Genomic DNA, 20,100 nt, shown 5'->3' with positions numbered 1-20,100 from the left:
TAGCCAAATCCACTAATTTGAAGGGGTGTCCACATACACTGTAACATCCATCTGAGACAATGTGCACTCTTATGTCAGGCATTTAAAACATTTAGTGTCTCCTCTGTAGAGCGACCGACACCTTATTCAAAATGGGATAAATTGATTAGAGGTCGACCGATTAATCGGGGCCGATTTCAAGTTTTCATAACAATCGGAAATCGGTATTTTTGTAACACCTTTATTTAATCTTTATTTAACATAATGACAGATTTTTAACCTTGTCAGCTCGGTGTTCCAATCTTGCATTGATTACAATGCACTCCACGAGGAGCCTGCCTTTTAGCGAATGCAGTAAGCTAAGGTAAGTTGCTAGCTAGCATTAAACTTATCTTATAAAAAACAATCAATCAATGACTGTCATTGCTCCAATGTGTACACAACCATAAACATCAATGCCTTTCTTAAAATCAATACACAAGTATGTATTTTTAAACCTGCAAATTTAGCGAAAAGAAATCCAGGTTAGCAGGCAATATTAACCAGGTGAAATTGTGTCATTTCTCTTGCGTTCATTGCACGCAGAGTCAGGGTATATGCAACAGTTTGGGCCGCCTGGCTCTTTGCGAACTAATTTGCCAGAATTTTACGTAATTATGACAACATTGAAGGTTGTGCAATGTAACAGGAATATTTAGACTTATGGATGCCACCCGTTAGATAAAATACGGAACGGAATAAACGTTTTGTTTTCGAGGTGATAGTTTCCGGATTAGTCAAAGGTATATGGTTTAGAGAGAAATAGTCGACGCATTATAATTCCTGTAATAACTTGTGGCTGAATTTGAAAGGGGTTCCTTCGTTATTTTACCGTTCATGTCTTCCATAGAGAATGTCTTGATCTACTTCAAATAAGGTCTGTGTTTCATGCAGGTTTAAACCGCCTCGACGTTTTGATACCGTGTAAATCTCAATAGGATAAGGTAACGTTTGTCAACATATTTTCATAAATCCACTCTACAAAAAATGTTATCTTTGCTTATATTTAGCCAATATTGATCAGAGTTACCTTGTCCTATGGATATCTACACAGTTATAAAATTGGCACGGTGATGTAAGCCTACACGAAACACAGACCTTATTTTAAGTGAATCTAAAAATATCCTATGGAATAAATGAAGGAACCGCTTTTCAGATTTTGCTCGGTGTCATGGGAATTATGACTCGCACTTTGGTTGTCAATTCTTACCATGCCCATTATTAAAATAGGATTTCCTGCATATAGAAATTAAAGTTTTTGTTTTCAACATTCATCACAGGTAACTTAAACTCTATTTTTATTCAAACAGTTGAGAGTATTTGTCTGCTAAGCAGACTCTTCAGTATCATTGTCACTTCAGAGCTGTGTGCGTGTGTATTTATGTATTATATTAAGTTAAGTGTTCATTGTTCATTCTGTATTGCTGCAATTGTCATTATTACAAAAATGTGTGTGTATGATATACATATATAGTACATTTTTAAAATAAATCGGCCGATTAATCGGTATCGGCTTTTTTTGTCCTCCAATAATCGGTATCGGCATTAAAAAAATCATAATCGGTCGACCTCTAAAATTGATATCACAAAACGTATAAATATGCATTCTGACTGAGCTATGACAGTGTTCTAACGGCGTTGACTTTTGAAAACAAGCCAAGTCGTAGACCAATGATTGAACAGGACTTCATTAGCATTCCAAGCATTCTACAACACCTTGAGTCAATATCTCATTCTCTCTCGAAAGAAATAAGAATTAATTGCCAACACACTGCCAACCATCCAATAAGGATAAGGCGTCTGGAGCATGCATCAACTAGCCCTGTGGTTGGACTAGACGCAGGCCTGGTACTAGAGCGTGTTACATATACTGCCGTTACAGGACAACTCCATTCTGCCCAGAAGTTGAAACGAGTAATTCATGATGTTCGAAAAATGCAGATCTGTTGCAAATGTGGTGAGAACACAGTCATTGATCCACATCTGACGCCCTAAATTGTCACACTTTATTTATTTATTATTTAGACAATTAAAAAAATACACAATCCATCAGCCAAGGAAAAACAGATCAAATTTTAAAAAATGGTTTAAAAAAAAAAGACATCTCCGTAGATGAGTACTTGAAAAACATGTCACATGAAGTAAGGTGGTAGTGCTCATAGACGGCATCCCAAAAGACACCCCATTCCCTACATAGTGCACTACTTTTGACCGTGTCATTTGGGACATAGTCGCAGACAGTCTCCATAGTGTTCGGTGCCCTACAGGTTCTGAGGTCATCCAAAAAGCCCCTTAGCTTTCTTCTTCTTGGGTCGCGCGGCGGGCCGATCTGCGGCAGCAGCCATGGGAACTGTAGTCTGTGTGGACGGCAACAGACGTGTTAGAAACAAGGTAAGGATATTATGGTTACATTACAGCCTTCACTCTTCAGTCTGAGAGAGAGGGGTCTAGGCTGGGTTACCGTACAGCCCTTAGGCGGCATTTACACATGCAGCACAATTCTGATCTTTTGCCCAATTATTGGCAATACAGCTGATCAGATTGCTCAAAATACCAATAAGTGAAGGAGAAAAAAAATAAATCAATTGGGCTGCCTGTGTAAACGCAGCCTTAGTGACATCTGCTGATGTAAAAGGGCTTATCAATAAATCGGATTGATTAATTCATTATTATTGGTAAATCAGAATCATTGCGGAGTTGACCAGACCTGTTCCTCATTAGATATCTCTGAGTCTGTGGTTCTGGCTCGGTCCCCCTGTCCAGTCTGCCTCTTCTCCCCCTGGTCCAGCCCATGGTTTATCTCCTCTCCTGTAGGGAACAAACAAACCTCCAATTCACACCTGTAGTGGCCATAATCAGACACTAAAACCCATTTTTCACACTATTGAGCCGAGCCGAACCGAGCTGTCCTGGCCAAGGCAGCCTTCGTATGAGCTGCAACGTTGCAACACATTTATCAACGTTGCAACAAAGGTATCAAACCGCTTGAGACTCCAACTTTCCCACGCCAGTTGTTCTGCTAAAAGCAGCACTAGGAGAAGTGAAGTGTTTGGGTGATTGATGTCGGGGACAGAATATAGTACTTCATCCCTCCCCCTAGTGATCTCTTATAGAATGTGTGTGTGGTGTCTGTGTGAGAGAGAGAGTGTTGGTAGGACATGCGATCATACAGGTCTAAATCTGAGGCCTTGGGCCACAGAGGTGATGGCAAGATGGATGGGATTAGAAAGATCATACGACCAATGAGGAGAGGTCCAGACCTGGGGGCTGTGTGCCGCTGGCGGCGTGGTCAGGGTCACGGGCCTCTGTGGTGGATTCATCCTCTTCGGGGGCGTGTCTCTCAGAGATCTTACGTTTGCGAGCGCTGGTGTTGCCGTAGGACGTGACGGCTGAGTAAAGCTCCTGCAGCTCAGAGTCAAACCCCAGACTGCCCTGCCTCGCACATACCTGTGGCACAGTCTGAGGGAGAGTTAGAGAATGGGAGGGAGAGTTAGAATGGGAGAGAGAGAGAGAGAAAATTATGACAAATCCAACTAATGTCAAAACTGTTGGCTATCTTTCCATAAATATAAATTAATATTTTTTTCTGCACACTATATTTTGAGGGGATTAAATGAAAGAAAAATAAGAGTACAGGAAGCAGAGGGAAATGACCAGAAATAAACTGTGACCTGAGCAAACACTAAGCTATCAGAGAGAGAAAGTGTGACGGAGAGAAACAGTATGAGGGAACGAGTGAGAGGTGTAGAGAGAAAACTACACTAAATGATTTAGAGAGAATAAATGAATGATATGGAAAGACAATGTCCTGCAGTGAGTGTGTCTGTCAGTCAGTCAATCAGCCTGCCTCCTGCCTGTTGGCCTGCAGCTGTGGCCTGCTTTCCCCAGTCAGTCACATGGTAGAGGTCTGGAGGAGTGACTGAAATCTTTCCCCGGTCAGTCACATGGTAGAGGTCTGGAGGAGTGACTGAATTCTTTCCCCGGTCAGTCACATGGTAGAGGTCTGGAGGAGTGACTGAAGTCTTTCCCTGGTCAGTCACATGGTAGAGGTCTGGAGGAGTGACTGAAGTCTTTCCCCGGTCAGTCACATGGTAGAGGTCTGGAGGAGTGACTGAAGTCTGAAGGCCTGATAAGGGTCTAATGAAAGCAGTTTTTCTAGCAGCTCTGGCACAAGGTAGAGACAAGCAAACAGGAACAACACTACAGGAGACAGGAACAACACTACAGGAGACCGGAAACAGGAACAACACTACAGGAGACAGGAACAACACTACAGGAGACAGGAACAACACTACAGGAGACAGGAACAACACTACAGGAGACAGGAACAACACTACAGGAGACAGGAAACTTCGGTAGGTCTATATAGGCTGCTGCAACACCGTACTGCACTGTTGTGTGTGTGTGTGTGTGTACACAACCAACTCCCAAGTCAAGACAGATAACATACTAAACTCATACAGCACGTACACACTATTCATTCTACTCTTTCACTCGCTTTTTTCAGTCAAACGGAGAGGACAAACTCTGAATTAGCTGTTCAAATATTGACCGGGAGAAATTGGTGGTCTCGCACTGCTGTCAGTGAGAGGGGCTCCTAAACATACTTGGTCAGGTTTAGAGGTCTGCATTGATTTATTTTAGTTTTTTGTTTGTTTAAATATCGTAAAAATAAATGTATGCTCTGGTCAGGCTTTAGTTCCCCTTTGGGCACAGAGCAACCAATGTGTGGAGGACCAGCGGCTCCATAGAAAAGGAGCAAAGCCACCCTTCTCTTCTCCGCTCTCCTCCTCACTCTCTCCATCATCTCCTTTTCTGTTCCGCACCTTCGTTTTTACCTTCATCTTTCTTTCCAGGCAATCTTGCTATCATTCAACCTCCGGTTTTCTTCCATTTTATCATTCATGCTATCATTTGGCCCTTGTCTTTTCTCCCACGCTTCTATCAATGTTCTCCCTTTGCCCTGTTCCACACAAACCACTGCATTTCAGTCTAAATAAGTGTTTACTGCATTCAATTCATGTGACTACAGTGCCTTGTGAAATGTGGAAACTTGCTGTTTTCCCATTTTGTTCCAACCTTCTCCTGTAGGACACATTGGAAAACATTTGGCATGCACACCTCTTCTGGCAAATGTGCAAATTTTCTGTCAAGTTGTTTGAGGATCATTGATGGACAGTAATAGTAAAAAAAAAAAGGTGAAATCTTTAATGGTGAAACTGCTACGTCTGTTTGTGATGTTACAACAACAAACAAGTTACTGCAAAGAACACCTATTAAAAAAAAAAAAAAAATCCGACATCATTGCTCACAATATGCACAGCAATATCTTTACCATGCTGCGCTACGTCGCCTCGGCAACAAAACCAATAATGGTGGCGGGGCGGCCAGCGGTGCTGTTACCCCTTACAACGGATTACATCCAAGTCAGAGCTGTAACTAGGCCACTTGGGACCTTCCCTTCAAACCGTCAAGTGTAAAGCAATCTCAAAAGTATGTCCAATGTATTGGGCCTGCGTCTCAGAGTAGGAGTGTTGTTCTAGGATCAGTTTAGCCTTTTAAAGCATAATGAATAAGGGAATGGACCTGATCCTAGATCAGCCCTCCTGGACGATAAACAACTCTTAAAACCATAAAAAGGGAAAGAATGGCATAAAGAGTTAACAAAACAAAGGTCAGTTTAAATAGACTACCGTGGTTCAACCACCTCTCTACCTCACAGTTAATAATATTCATCTGGAACTTTCCTGTGGCCTCCACCAGACTGAGTGGCCTGCCGCTGTCATAACAGACCAAAGTCCTGCAGTACGGAGACAGGGGAGGAGCTACTGCTTTGGTGAGCTCACCTGTGTTAGGGATTTGGTTGAGGTTAGGGTCAGTTTACCCTCATCCGACTGTCAATGGGATGCACGCCAGTCAAGTTCCTTTAGTTGCACCCTCACAAATCTGACCCCTGCCCTCTGCAGGGTTGTTAGACTGCTGGCCTTCCATACTGGCACCTTAGCCAATCAAAGAAAAACAGGGAAGGTGAAAGAAGGGGAGGACAGGTGGAAGGAAGGTGAGGGATGTTGACATTTCCCTCTATTACTAGTGGGTAAACAGCTCTGGGTTTAGCCGGTGTTGTTTTCTGAAATAGAACACAGCCTCTAGGCCGGTGTTGTTTTCTGAAATAGAACACAGCCCCGACACCCTAGTCAGTAACCACTGACCCCGACACCCTAGCCAGTAACCACTGACCCCTAGCCAGTCACCACTGACCCCTAGCCAGTCACCACTGACCCCTAGCCAGTCACCACTGACCCCTAGCCAGTCACCACTGACCCCTAGCCAGTCACCACTGACCCCTAGCCAGTCACCACTGACCCCTAGCCAGTCACCACTGACCCCTAGCCAGTCACCACTGACCCCTAGCCAGTCACCACTGACCCCTAGCCAGTAACCACTGACCCCTAGCCAGTAACCACTGACCCCTAGCCCCGACACCCTAGTCAGTAACCACTAACCCCTACACCTTAGTCAGTAACCACTGACCCCTAGCCAGTAACCACTGACCCCTAGCCCCAACACCCTAGTCAGTAACCACTAACACCTAGCCCGACACCCTAGTCAGTAACCACTAACCCCTAGCCAGTAACCACTGACCCCTAGCCCCGACACCCTAGTCAGTAACCACTAACACCTAGCCCGACACCCTAGTCAGTAACCACTAACCCCTAGTCAGTAACCACTGACCCCTAGCCAGTAACCACTGACCTATAGCCCCGACACCCTAGTCAGTAACCACTAACACCTAGCCCGACACCCTAGTCAGTAACCACTAACCCCTAGTCAGTAACCACTGACCCCGACACCCTAGTCAGTAACCACTGACCCCTAGCCAGTAACCACTGACCCCTAACCAGTAACCACTGACCCCTAGCCAGTAACCACTGACCCCTAGCCAGTAACCACTGACCCCTAGTCAGTAACCACTGACCCCTAGTCAGTAACCACTGACCCCTAGCCAGTAACCACTGACCCCTAGCCAGTAACCACTGACCCCTAGTCAGTAACCACTGACCCCTAGCCAGTAACCACTGACCCCTAGCCAGTAACCACTGACCCCTAGCCCCGACACCCTAGTCAGTAACCACTAACACCTAGCCCGACACCCTAGTCAGTAACCACTGACCCCGACACCCTAGTCAGTAACCACTGACCCCTAGCCCCGACACCCTAGTCAGTAACCACTGACCCCGACACCCTAGTCAGTAATCACTGACCCCTAGTCAGTAACCACTGACCCCTAGCTCCTGTTGCCCTGTTCTACCAGACTAAGATTCTCTGGTCTGATGAAACCAAGATTGAACCCTTTGGCCTGAATGCCAAGCGTCATGTCTGGAGGAAACCAGGCACCGCTTATCAATACCATGCCTTGTCCCTAAAAACAGACACATGGTGAGGTAGAGAAGTAGAAACAGGGAAAGAGGGATACTTAGTCAGTTATACAACTGAATGCCTTCAACTGAAATGCGGCTTCCGCATTTAACCCATACCCCTCTGAAACAGAGGTGCGGGGGGCTGCCTTAAATCGACATCCACGACTTCGGAGCCCGGGGAACAGTGGGTTAATTGCCTTGCTCAGGGGCAGAATGACAGATTTTTACCTTGTCAGCTCTAGGATTCGATCCAGCAACCTTTACGGTTACTGGCCCAACGCTCTAACCACATCAACACCATGCCTTGTCCCTAAAAACAGACATGGTGAGGCAGAGAGGTAGAAACACACATCAACCCCATGCTGTCCCTAAAAACAGACACATAGTGAGGTAGAAGGGTAGAAATGTAGAAAGCCATCACCGACAGCTGTCCAAGATTCTACATGGCGAATAAGGAAAGACAACCTCTGATCACAGGCTATTACAGGCAACAATGAAGAACACATCGAACTGACTATCCAATTTCCCTCCCCTCAGAGCCTCTCCAATGGTTTAGATGAGGAGGCAGAGGATGCAAGGGATCGAGGAAAGATGAATTGAGAAAGATCCTTCCTCATGTCTCCTTTTCTCCTTCTTCCATCCCTCCTCCACTCGCACACAGTTTCCACAGGGCTCTCCCCTGCCTCTGGGCCTGTAATTAGGGCCATTGTGGCCTGGCCAGCTCCCTCTCACTGCCCCTTCAGCTGGCGGGCCTGGTTCTGGACAGCCCAGTGTGGTGTCCCACAAGACATCAGGATGGGCTGCCGGCCCAGCGCTACACAGATCCCAGCAACCCTCAGACACGTGATGTAAACACTGGCTGCAGTCCAAACTCAAAGTAGACAACCCTCGGCCCTAACCCCTCACAGTCCTTGAATGACGTTTTACATCGTCACATCCCAGTGAACCTTAAATGTCCCTTGCCCAAGCGAGGGAGAGTGACGACCAGAGAGGCAACGACCTAGGTGGAAATCTTTAAGTGGATTTAAAAAATAACCAACCTAAAGCTATTAATGTACCTAGCAAGCTAACGTAGCTCACTAGCACTCCTGTCAGGTAGCTAGCTAAAGTCCCCCATAGCTGGCAAGCTAGTTTTATAGTATGGTCATTTATTCCAATAAAATTCAGAATTCCCCAAAATATGTTTATGAAGCTAGCTACGTTTAATGGGCTCCTCACTACGAGACTAAGCCAATTTGTCAACACTAAAATCAATGTCATCCACAGTATATTTTTCACCAAGCTAGCATCGTAAGTTTGTCTGACACGTTGATTAAATTTGACACTTCGCGGCCACCAGAATTTGACACATGACGACAGTTTGCATTGAATTGTGAGTCATATCAACCTCAAAGGTGATCAAAGTTCTTCACTCACTCTCTCGAGCTAAATCGAGGGCTGAGGGGGAAACGTTAGTGAACTGGACCTCCACTTAAGATGGCAATCAAACTGCATCCGGTTTTGACGGGGATTCCCCCGAGGGAAAGTGGCTAGTGTGAGGGCTGAGGGAGTAAAAATAACGTGTTTGGACTGCAGCCACTCACTCTGTCCTTTCTCTATTAGGGAAGAGAAGAGGAAAGAAGGATATTATAAAGATCTTCTCTCATCTCTCTAATTCTCTATTTCTCTCCTTCCCTCTCTGTTGATCTCTCCTTCTCTGGTCCTGGCCTACCAGTGGGCCTCCAGTCCAGGATGGTTATTAGAAACTTCACATACTTATCAGTTAGGAATGATTATGGAGGCCTAGCCCAGAGCCTAGGGCTCCATTACCACCAGATGCCTGGGCAGACCCCCTGGGGACACAAGCCCCCCTCCCCACCCCCCTAGTGAGGGAGGAGTGGGCATGAAGTTCCATGAAGAGTATGTCCAGCACATAAACCAGTCTCCGCTTTATCACCTGCTGTCAATAAAACATCAGTGAACAAGCAGGATCCACTGACAGACAGCAGCCAGTCACTTCAAGTGTGTTTGTTTCAGTCATTACATCGCCCAATCATATGACAGAGACGGACACCTTTGAACCCAACCTGGTACCAAAGAAAGTCAGCACTCAGCTGTGGGATACTGGTCCAGCTGTGAGCGGCTGGGGGCAGTGGGGTCTCCCGAGCACAAGGGGGTGCTATTCAACCCATAGGGTTGCCAGGTATCCAGTGCATTATTAACCGCAGGGTTGCCAGGTATCCCGTGCATTACTAACCGCAAGGTTGCCAGGTATCCAGTGCGTAATTAACCACAGGGTTGCCAGGTATCCCGTGCATTATTATTATTATTTATTTATTTAATTTTACATTTTCTCCCCTTTTCTCCCCAATTTTTGTGGTATCCAATCGCTAGTAATTACTATCTTGTCTCATCGCTACAACTCCCGTACGGGCTCGGGAGAGACGAAGGTCGAAAGCCATGCGTCCTCCGAAGCACAACCCAACCAAGCCGCACTGCTTCTTAACACAGCGCGCCTCCAACCCGAAAGCCAGCCGCACCAATGTGTCGGAGTGCACCCGCCCCCCTCGTGCACCCGCCCCCCTCGGTTAGCGCGCACTGCGCCCGGGCCGCCACAGGAGTCGCTGGAGCGCGATGAGACAAGGATATCCCTACCGGCCAAACCCTCCCTAACCCGGACGACGCTATGCCAATTGTGCGTCGCCCCACGGACCTCCCGGTCGCGGCCGGCTGCGACAGAGCTTGGGCGCGAACCCAGAGACTCTGGTGGCGCAGCTAGCACTGCAATGCAGTGCCCTAGACCACTGCGCCACCCGGGAGGCCTATCCCGTGCATTATTAACCGCAGGGTTTCCAGATAGTGGAGGTGAAATTACTTTTCCCCCAGGGGTTCATGCATTGGCCAAAAGGAATATGAGTCACCGATACCCTCTAATAGTTCAAGACAGTATTGTAGCAGTGAACGCCAGCTATTGCATCATCCCTGGCAAGGGTTGAACCTGGGTCACCATGACCCCGAAGGCAAACGCACTAGCCACAAACCCGAGAAACTCACTTGGGGTAAATCGTATATCGGGGTTCATCAGGGCTAAGTTTGTAGGTATGTTATACCTACATAACAAACTGAAGCATACAAATATACCTAAAAAAACTACAAAACCCCTTCCCTCAAAATAAACCCCTAAAACTACAAAACCCACATAATCCCCTCAAAAATGTGCTTCTAAAAACTACCAAACCCAGCTCATACTTTAACAACCCCCCTCTAAAAAACTACAAAACCCAGTCCATCACCTCATGCCTCTCCACCAAACTAACAGGGTAATCTAACCCAGGCTGTGCCAGTGAGCCACAGGAGCTGGTCCAACTGACTGTGTCTGGTAGAACAGGGCAACAGGAGCCGGTCCAACTGACTGTGTCTGGTAGAACAGGGCAACAGGAGCCGGTCCAACTGACTGTGTCTGGTAGAACAGGGCAACAGGAGCTGGTCCAACTGACTGTCTGGTAGAACAGGGCAACAGGAGCCGGTCCAACTGACTGTGTCTGGTAGAACAGGGCAACAGGAGCCGGTCCAACTGACTGTGTCTGGTAGAACAGGGCAACAGGAGCCGGTCCAACTGACTGTCTGGTAGAACAGGGCAACAGGAGCTGGTCCAACTGACTGTCTGGTAGAACAGGGCAACAGGAGCCGGTCCAACTGACTGAGTCTGGTAGAACAGGACAACAGGAGCCGGTCCAACTGACTGTCTGGTAGAACAGGACAACAGGAGCCGGTCCAACTGACTGAGTCTGGTAGAACAGGACAACAGGAGCCGGTCCAACTGACTGAGTCTGGTAGAACAGGGCAACAGGAGCCGGTCCAACTGACTGAGTCTGGTAGAACAGGACAACAGGAGCCGGTCCAACTGACTGAGTCTGGTAGAACAGGACAACAGGAGCCGGTCCAACTGACTGAGTCTGGTAGAACAGGACAACAGGAGCCGGTCCAACTGACTGTGTCTGGTAGAACAGGACAACAGGAGCCGGTCCAACTGACTGTGTCTGGTAGAACAGGGCAACAGGAGCCGGTCCAACTGACTGTGTCTGGTAGAACAGGGCAACAGGAGCCGGTCCAACTGACTGTGTCTGGTAGAACAGGGCAACAGGAGCCGGTCCAACTGACTGTGTCTAGTAGAACAGGGCAACAGGAGCCGGTCCAACTGACTGTCTGGTAGAACAGGGCAACAGGAGCCGGTCCAACTGACTGAGTCTGGTAGAACAGGACAACAGGAGCCGGTCCAACTGACTGTCTGGTAGAACAGGACAACAGGAGCCGGTCCAACTGACTGAGTCTGGTAGAACAGGACAACAGGAGCCGGTCCAACTGACTGAGTCTGGTAGAACAGGGCAACAGGAGCCGGTCCAACTGACTGTCTGGTAGAACAGGACAACAGGAGCCGGTCCAACTGACTGTCTGGTAGAACAGGGCAACAGGAGCCGGTCCAACTGACTGTCTGGTAGAACAGGGCAACAGGAGCCGGTCCAACTGACTGTATTGCTGTTAGTTTATAGGGAGCCCCACCTACAGTCACACAGAGCAGGAATTCCTCAGCCGTGTGTGATAAGGCCCACTCCTGTTTAGAAGACCGCTGTCAATGATTTACCACACAGAAGAGGGATGGAGAGAGATAGAGGAAGACAAGGGGTGGGGGCGTGGGGGGGGGAAAGCAAGAGAGAGGGGGGAGAAGAGGGGAGAGAGAGAGAGCGTGGGGAGGGGGAGGGAGCAAGAGAGAGGGGGAAGAAGAGAGGAGAGAGAGAGGTGAACGAGAGAAAGACATGGAGAGGAACGCAAGAGGATGACCAGAGCATAGAACCATGGCATCAGCTCAGCCACTGATCTCTAAACAGCCTCTATCTATCTAGCAATGCTTGGACTGATCTAGACAGGAGCTGTATGACCGTTCACACAGGTGGCTGATCTAGACAGGAGCTGTATGACCGTTCACACAGGTGGCTGGTCTAGACAGGAGCTGTATGACAGTTCACACAGGTGGCTGGTCTAGACAGGAGCTGTATGACAGTTCACACAGGTGGCTGATCTAGACAGGAGTTGTATGACAGTTCACACAGGTGGCTGGTCTAGACAGGAGCTGTATGACAGTTCACACAGGTGACTGATCTAGACAGGAGCTGTATGACAGTTCACACAGGTGGCTGGTCTAGACAGGAGCTGTATGACAGTTCACACAGGTGGCTGATCTAGACAGGAGCTGTATGACAGTTCACACAGGTGACTGATCTAGACAGGAGCTGTATGACAGTTCACACAGGTGGCTGATCTAGACAGGAGCTGTATGACAGTTCACACAGGCGGCTGATCTAGACAGGAGCTGTATAACAGTTCACACAGGTGGCTGATCTAGACAGGAGCTGTATGACAGTTCACACAGGTGGCTGATCTAGACAGGAGCTGTATAACAGTTCACACAGGTGGCTGATCTAGCAGTAATGCTGCAGCCTCCAACACACAGGTCTACACTGTCTGCATAGGTTTAAATAGGGCCTGCTGCCCTTTGACACAAACTCTCTCAAGCTTTCCCCACGGCCATCCTCTCTCTCTCTGTTCAATGAAGACAGAAAATATATGACATCTACATAAAGGGAGATGACATAGGAGCAGCAGAGCCAGATCTGAAGTCCAGAGGTGATGACAGCCTCCGGCGGATGGAGCCCCTGAATAACCAGGGGGGAGATTCTAACCTCAAACCCGCAGTAGCTCCCCACATCCCCTGCTTCCAGACTTCTCCCGACCACCAACCCATAGACCCCCATGGAGAACCAAATCCACAGCACTACAGATGGACTAGCATGTTAACTCAGTGTTAGGGGGCTACTGTAAACGCGCCACTCCCCCTCCCCTGATCTGACCCGCCTGTTCCTATCCAGCATGGGGGGGGGGGGGGGTATGGAGCGTGAGGTAGACCACAGGGAACATGTCCCTCCCCTCTTTCACTCAGTCACAATGTTTTTCTCCACTCAGCACCAGAACTCCAAGGCATGCGTCACTGCTGCGGACTGGTCACACACACACACACACACACACACACACACACACACACACACACACACACACACACGCATACTGGTCCCACACACACGAAAAGGAACACTCAACAACACACCCTCCCCTCTGAAACCAAAACCATGCGTCATTACCCGGTCCAGTATGGACAAACAGACACGCCCCTTGCCAGGCCAGATCCACAAGCGGTGACAAAACACCCCCAAAACAGGTCAAAAACAGGTGACAAAATAGCCCCAAAACGGGTCAAAAACAAGTGAAAACGACAAAAGCCCAGATGGAGATTAGTGTGATCTAAAAGAAGGACAGAAGGTGGGCCCCTCCACCTTCACATCAGAAATAGGCATCTAGATTCCAGATGAACCCAGGACACGGTGTGTGTGTGTGTGTGTGTGTGTGTGTGTGTGTGTGTGTGTGTGTGTGTGTGTGTGTGTGTGTGTGTGAGAGACAGTGGATGGGTAGTCTAATTCCAACCTCCATGTCAATGTTGACCTGTGGTGGGTGGGGTGTTTGTGGGGTGATGAGGGGCTCCAATGGAAAGCTGGAAACGTACCTGGGTTGACTTTCTCTTCCCCCGTCTGTCTCTTTCCCCTCCTTTCATCTGCACACCTCTCTAATCCTCCTTTCCAGGAGGTCTACTCTACAGTGGAAGAAGATGGCAATAGAAAATCCCCAGTGGTGGGATGAGAGGGGGGAGTGGAGTGAAGGAAGGTACAAACAACACCTGGGTTCAAATAGTATTTGAAATACTTTGAGCGGTTCCTTGAGCCTGCCCGGATGGGCAGCGGTTGCACTTTTGGGACCATTCCATTGGTCCCTTTGTGCCAGGCAAGCAGAGTGCAAGTATTTGAAAGATTTCAAATGCTATTTGAACCCAGGTTGTTAATAACAAACATAAGTCCTTCCTTTCTCCCCCCTTTCATTTGCAGGAAAATCATTCTCCAAAAATAACCCTGCACACCACTTTGAAGGCCAGATATGTCATTCTAAATGTGTTTGCCCACAGATAATGGCATCTTTCAGTAGCCATTGAATAAGAGTCCCCATCAAAAGGTAGGTGCCGTGTTGCCTGAGGTGAGAGGAGGTGAAGGGGGCATTATCTGGGCCTGGGTTCCCAGTATAGTCTTACGAGCCGAAGGCTGGAGGCTAAAACAGATCCTAGTATAGACCTACGAGCTGAAGGCTGGAGGCTAAAACAGATCCTAGTATAGACCTACGAGCTGAAGGCTGGAAGCTAAAACAGATTTTATATATATTTTTTTAATTTAACCTTTACTTAACTCGGCAAGTCAGTTAAGAACAAATTCTATTTACAATGAAGGCCTACCCCGGCCAAACCCGGACGACGCTGGGCCAATTGTGTGCCGCCCTATGGGACTCCCAATCACGGCCAGTTGTGATACAGCCTGGATTCGAACCAGGGTGTCTGTAGTGACGCCTCAAGCACTGAGATGAAGTACCTTAGACTGCTGCATCTCAGTGCTTGTATAGCCCTACGAGCTGAAGGCTAAAACAGATCCCAGTATTGCCCTACGAGCTGAAAGCTGGAGGCTAAAACAGATCCCAGTATAGCCCTACGAGCTGAAAGCTGGAGGTTAAAACAGATCCCAGTATTGCCCTACGAGCCGAAAGCTGGAGGCTAAAACAGAGCCAACTTAAGAGGGTAGACGAACAGCAAGACACCAGGAGAGACAGACGGACACAAAGGTACACAGAGTCTTCCCAGAGGGGGAAACGCAAACAGAGACACCACCTCCTATAGATAAATACTACACACACATGCCACAGCTCCTCGCCTCGCGCCACCTCCTCCACCCATCTGTCTACTAGTTAGGCCATGAGCCCAAAGGAATGGCTGGCCACGGACGCCACCTCCTCCACCCATCTGTCTACTGGTTAGGCCATGAGCCCAAAGGAATGGCTGGCCACGGACGCCACCTCCTCCAGCCATCTGTCTACTGGTTAGGCCATGAGCCCAAAGGAATGGCTGGCCACGGACGCCACCTCCCTCTCCAGTGTGTGTGTTGCCTTGACACATCGCAGTGAAATTTTTCCAGACACTTAATTTCAGTTTGGACTTTGGTCCGTGGCGGCCTGTCGGCGCTCAGTGGAATTTGCCGTGGCCGGGAGAAGAAGGGTGTGGGGTGTGTGTACTTTGATCTGAGAGGAGGAAAGGCCACGTTCCCCTGCATGCATTGCCACTCTTTATGGGCCATGTCCAGATGAGCATTTCCCCAAACCTCCAGGGAGGCTTACTACAGTAAGGTCTGAGCCCAAGGTAGAGGGCCTCGACGGGGTCAGGAAGGAGGACAAGTACCCACTACCCTCCGTACGGGACAGGAGGGAGGGAGAGTGGACCCTGCCTGCCCCCTGTTTCACACTGCAGAGTTCAGACAAAAGTCCATCTCTACATTCCCCAGGACACTTCGAAATGCCAACACATACACACAGGTCAGAGATGGGGGTCAATGAAGCAGCGACTGAGAAATTCCACATCCTACCACACACTCACACTGAAACACACTCAACACACTAACTAAAACACAGGCTCATTAAACTACCAGGGCACCAAACAAACACACACATCAACTGCATGGATCCCTCTACTACTGTTAAACACAAGAGCAATTCAGCCAATTTATTTTCAGCATAAATAGGAAGTATTCAAGGTAAATTCTTACAATAAAGCACTATTTTGGACAAACAAATGATCTAAATTTGCATATTTTATAGTCTTTTTTGTTCCTCTTTATCAATGGGGCCAATCATTTGGGACCTGACTGCACATACACTCTCCGCCGTATTTATTTAGAAAGCTACAACTTTCTACTCTCTTCCAGCATGTTTCCTCTGAGGCGACAGGACACAAAGTCACCTTTTATTTGGTGGTATTTCCATACACGTTTTACCCTTTAGATTAGAAATGAAAGCCCTTTGTGTATCTAGTCCCTCCATTTGAAGGTGTCATAAGTATTTGGGAAAAATGCATCTATAGTGTATTAAAGTAGTCAAACGTTTAGTATTTGTTCACATATTCCTAGCACACAATGACTACATCAAGCTTGTGACTTTACAAACTTGTTCGATGCCTTTGCAGTTTGTTGAGAATAGGAACTGAATGTAGGAACTGAATGTTGAATAACAGTGTCATTTTGGAGTCCCATTTATTGGAAATAAGAATAGAATGCTTCTAAACACTTCTACAATAATGTTGATGCTGCCATGATGGCGCATAATAGTGGATAATAACAGAACGTTAGAGGCATAATTATACCCTCCAAAAACATGCTAACCTCTTAAAATGACCAATAACCAGGGAGGGTAGCATTTTGGGGGGGTAGGAGCAAGGACCCAGCCCTCACCAGGCGACCCAGGAGACTACGCACAAGAGGAGCGTAAACCTATATAATCTGGATGACGGAGTGCACGACAATCGTCTAAGAAAGTTGATTTCCCCGAGCGGACCCATCATAAGTGCAAAGTAGAGCTGTGACGTCATGGAATTTTGGATGACGGTTATTGGTCAGCATAATGACCGCGGTCAGCGTTATAATCGTTTGAATAGCAAAATGTTTTAGTTCTTTTTTTATTTTAAAAACGCACATTTTCTTCTCTCCTCCACTCATGCACGTGCTGCAGGAAGTGGGCCGTTACCTTGGCAACCAAAGCCTTGTTTGCTACAGCAAGGGGCAACAAAGTCTCCTTGCGTTATAGAGTCCATGTAACCGTAGAAACAGACTCAACGAATGCCCATCTGCCCCGTCTTCAGTCAGCTGTTCCTTCCATAATGTTTTTATAGGTTATGACAGTTATTTCATTTCCATGACGGTCTTCAACCGTGGTCATACGGTAACTGTGCCGCCCTCGTGCCAAGGTGATGACCGAGGGCGGCAGCAGTAAGAGGTTTATCAACCCCTTCTCCCCTGAAGAGGCCACCGAGGCTAATATACACGAGTGCATCGTGTTCTCCAAGGCTCTTTACCTGGCTTTAACCCAATGGGAAATGTACTTAACCACGATCCAGCCTAACCCAGCACCTCCCACCTCATGGCTACAATGCCCCTAGAACAGAACAAACTACATCCACCAGTCGGCTGAGCAAGAACCCAGTCCTCACCGGACGACCCAGGGTGCCACGCAACTGAGCACAATGAACGCCTTGTGCAAACAAAGCATTTCCTTTAAAGCCTGAACACACAATTGTCGTTCAGGTTTAGATAAAGGTTAAATCAGAACTTCATTATAAAAATAACTACGGTCATTTACAAAGGTGTGGACACACTACTCTGTCAGTGATCACTGGATAAAACAAGGACAGACAAACATCCAATAAGTAGAAAAGTAGATGTCAATAATAACCTTGTTTATGGAAGGCCACGCCCAGAGAGAGAGACACACACAAAATATTGCAGCAGAAACCTGGTTTATTGTGGCTTACTTATTACTAAGCTGAGTATTCCAGGACAGAGCTCAGGCAAGGAGGCTCTTGCCAGGCTTCCTCTTTCCCAGTAATATATTCCTCCTAACTATGTATGCCTTAGATTACGACTATGAAACTTACCTGTGTCAGGAAGTTCTCTCTGTAGCTTTGTTCCTCAAACAACTCTGTCTGCAATCGCTCTGCAAAACAGACACACCAATGAGAGGAACAGGTGTGTAGGTTGTGTTTAATGAGTGTATTTTTGTTTCTCTGCACGTAGAGCCTACCTCTGCTCAGCACTGCCCCATTGTCCCTGTAGTCTTGGAGCTCAGTGTCTTTCCTGGCCAGCAGAGCTCCCAGTTGGCCCACCTGTCTCTGCAGTAACCTGCTCATCAACAGCAGGGGACGCACAAGCTGACTGCACACCTGATAAAACACACCAATATACATTACACAACCATTAGTCATGGAGCGAGCGCGCGCACACACACACGGGCTTGCATAAAAACACACAAACACACATAAAAGTTCAGCGAAAGTTGAGTACAGAGTTGGTGTTCAGTTAAGTCTATGGATCGTACCATAACCACAGGGGCAGGGGTGCAGCGGAATTCCCAGTAGAAAGGCACCCCAGCCAGCTCACTCTTCAACTTCAGGTTGATGTCACCGCCACGGTGGTTGAGGGAGAACTGAAGCGCACCCCCGTCCTCCACCCGTCCAGACAGACAGGGGTGAGCCACCTCACACATGTGAGAGAAGAAGGCGTGGACGGGAGCCCGCAATCGCCTGTTCAGCTCCTGTTATGACAGAGAGGACATTTTTTCAAAGGCTGTTGAAATGTACTTTAGTTTGTGTGTGTGTGTGTACATATATGTGTGTCCTCCTTGCCTGAGCTCTGTCCTGGATGGCCCTGGTGTCCATCTCCTCCTCCCACACAGAGTGCAGGTCCGTGAGCAGGATGCGGTATGCTGTGTCCCCAAACCAGGTCTTGGCCAGGAGCTGAGACCCACTGATACACACTGGTACCCAGGGACAGTCCAGCAGATCCCCATCAACTGCATCTCTCTCCATGGCAGACTATCACCAGGCCAGCACCAACCACCTGGAGACATAATGTAACATTACTCCCATCTCTCTCCATGGCAGACTACCACCAGGCCAGCACCAACCACCTGGAGACATAATGTAACATTACTCCCATCTCTCTCCCCATGGCAGACTATCACCAGGCCAGCACCAGCCACCTGGAGAGATAATGTAACATTACTCCCATCTCTCTCCATGGCAGACTACCACCAGGCCAGCACCAGCCACCTGGAGGGCTGAGGAGCAACCAGGTTGTCATATTTCCCTTGTCGTGTGAATGAACTACAAACACGAAAGGCTGTGGTTATCTAGGATCATGCCCATTGCTGTCTTATAGTACAGGCATCATCTGCTTGCCATCACTTGACAGAAGCACAAGTCATTTAATGGCAACGTCTCTGTTCGCTTACTCTGACACTGGTTGGATGGAGTCAGCGAGTCACTAAATCAGCCACGTTAAAGTACGAGACTCAGTCTGGACACAGATCTGTTAAAACGTGTTAGACGCCGCGGTCCTAACCGCATAATCACACACCGTCTATATGAGCCGACCACTAGCAGCAACTTGAGGTTGTTGGGGATATGTAAGGAGGTTGTTTTCGGGAATACTTGGTATTTCTAGCAAATGCCATTATTTTACAGCGCATATTTCAGAGGTTAGTGAGCAAACTAATGTCATGCAAATGGTAAATAGAAAACGTAGCCAACTCGCTTTATGCAATGTTTATGTTGGCTTGCTTTAGCATATGACAATATTTAGGAAGTGTATATTCAACAAGCCAAGCCAGTATCAAAGTAACGTTATGCATGCAGTACGCGACAAAAAGTATTTAGCATACTTTTCATTAATTGTGCCTATTCAATTTACGTAAATGATATGAAGTTATTCAGGTTGGGAAAAGTTTATTATAAAAAATAAATTCCCGAGAATGAATGCACATACCAAAGTTTGGGAACGGTCCTGCGGTCAAAACATTCCTCTGTTTTCACTGAAACAAAACCCCTCATTAAATTAGTTCCGCTTTAGAGGCCCTGTTCTATTTAATCAATAAAAAAAACATAATTCATCTTAACTAAATTATTTGATAAAATAAACATTTGAATTAATCCTTATAACCT

At 47.5% G+C, this 20,100-nt stretch overlaps 1 protein-coding gene across 1 annotated transcript; it reads right to left on the bottom strand.

The window, feature by feature from the left end:
- Positions 1 to 2,012: 2,012 nt before the first annotated feature.
- nhej1 (nonhomologous end-joining factor 1) lies at positions 2,013 to 19,994 on the bottom strand. Its single transcript, XM_055908168.1, has 8 exons — positions 19,925 to 19,994; positions 18,784 to 18,997; positions 18,477 to 18,692; positions 18,183 to 18,321; positions 18,037 to 18,095; positions 3,279 to 3,477; positions 2,726 to 2,826; positions 2,013 to 2,375 (listed from the first exon to the last, which is right to left on the bottom strand). The coding sequence occupies exons 2-8, from the start codon at positions 18,964 to 18,966 to the stop codon at positions 2,295 to 2,297; spliced, it is 978 nt and encodes a 325-aa protein (XP_055764143.1). The 5' UTR covers positions 18,967 to 18,997; positions 19,925 to 19,994; the 3' UTR covers positions 2,013 to 2,294.
- Positions 19,995 to 20,100: the final 106 nt, after the last annotated feature.

The sequence above is a fragment of the Salvelinus fontinalis genome, chromosome 41 (genome assembly GCF_029448725.1).
Source record: "Salvelinus fontinalis isolate EN_2023a chromosome 41, ASM2944872v1, whole genome shotgun sequence".
In the NCBI taxonomy this organism is placed as follows: Eukaryota; Metazoa; Chordata; class Actinopteri; order Salmoniformes; family Salmonidae; genus Salvelinus; species Salvelinus fontinalis.
This window is presented reverse-complemented; position numbering and strand designations above follow the sequence as displayed.

Bases quoted from the DNA above. Each gene is read 5' to 3' on its own strand.
- nhej1 (XM_055908168.1), bottom strand. From the start codon at position 18,966: ATGGAGAGAGATGCAGTTGATGGGGATCTGCTGGACTGTCCCTGGGTA. The intron at 18,693-18,783 runs GCAAGGAGGACA...CTGTCATAACAG, and splicing joins CCATCCAGGACAGAGCTCAG to GAGCTGAACAGGCGATTGCG. The intron at 18,096-18,182 runs GTAGGCTCTACG...TCTGTTTTGCAG, and splicing joins TGGGGCAGTGCTGAGCAGAG to AGCGATTGCAGACAGAGTTG.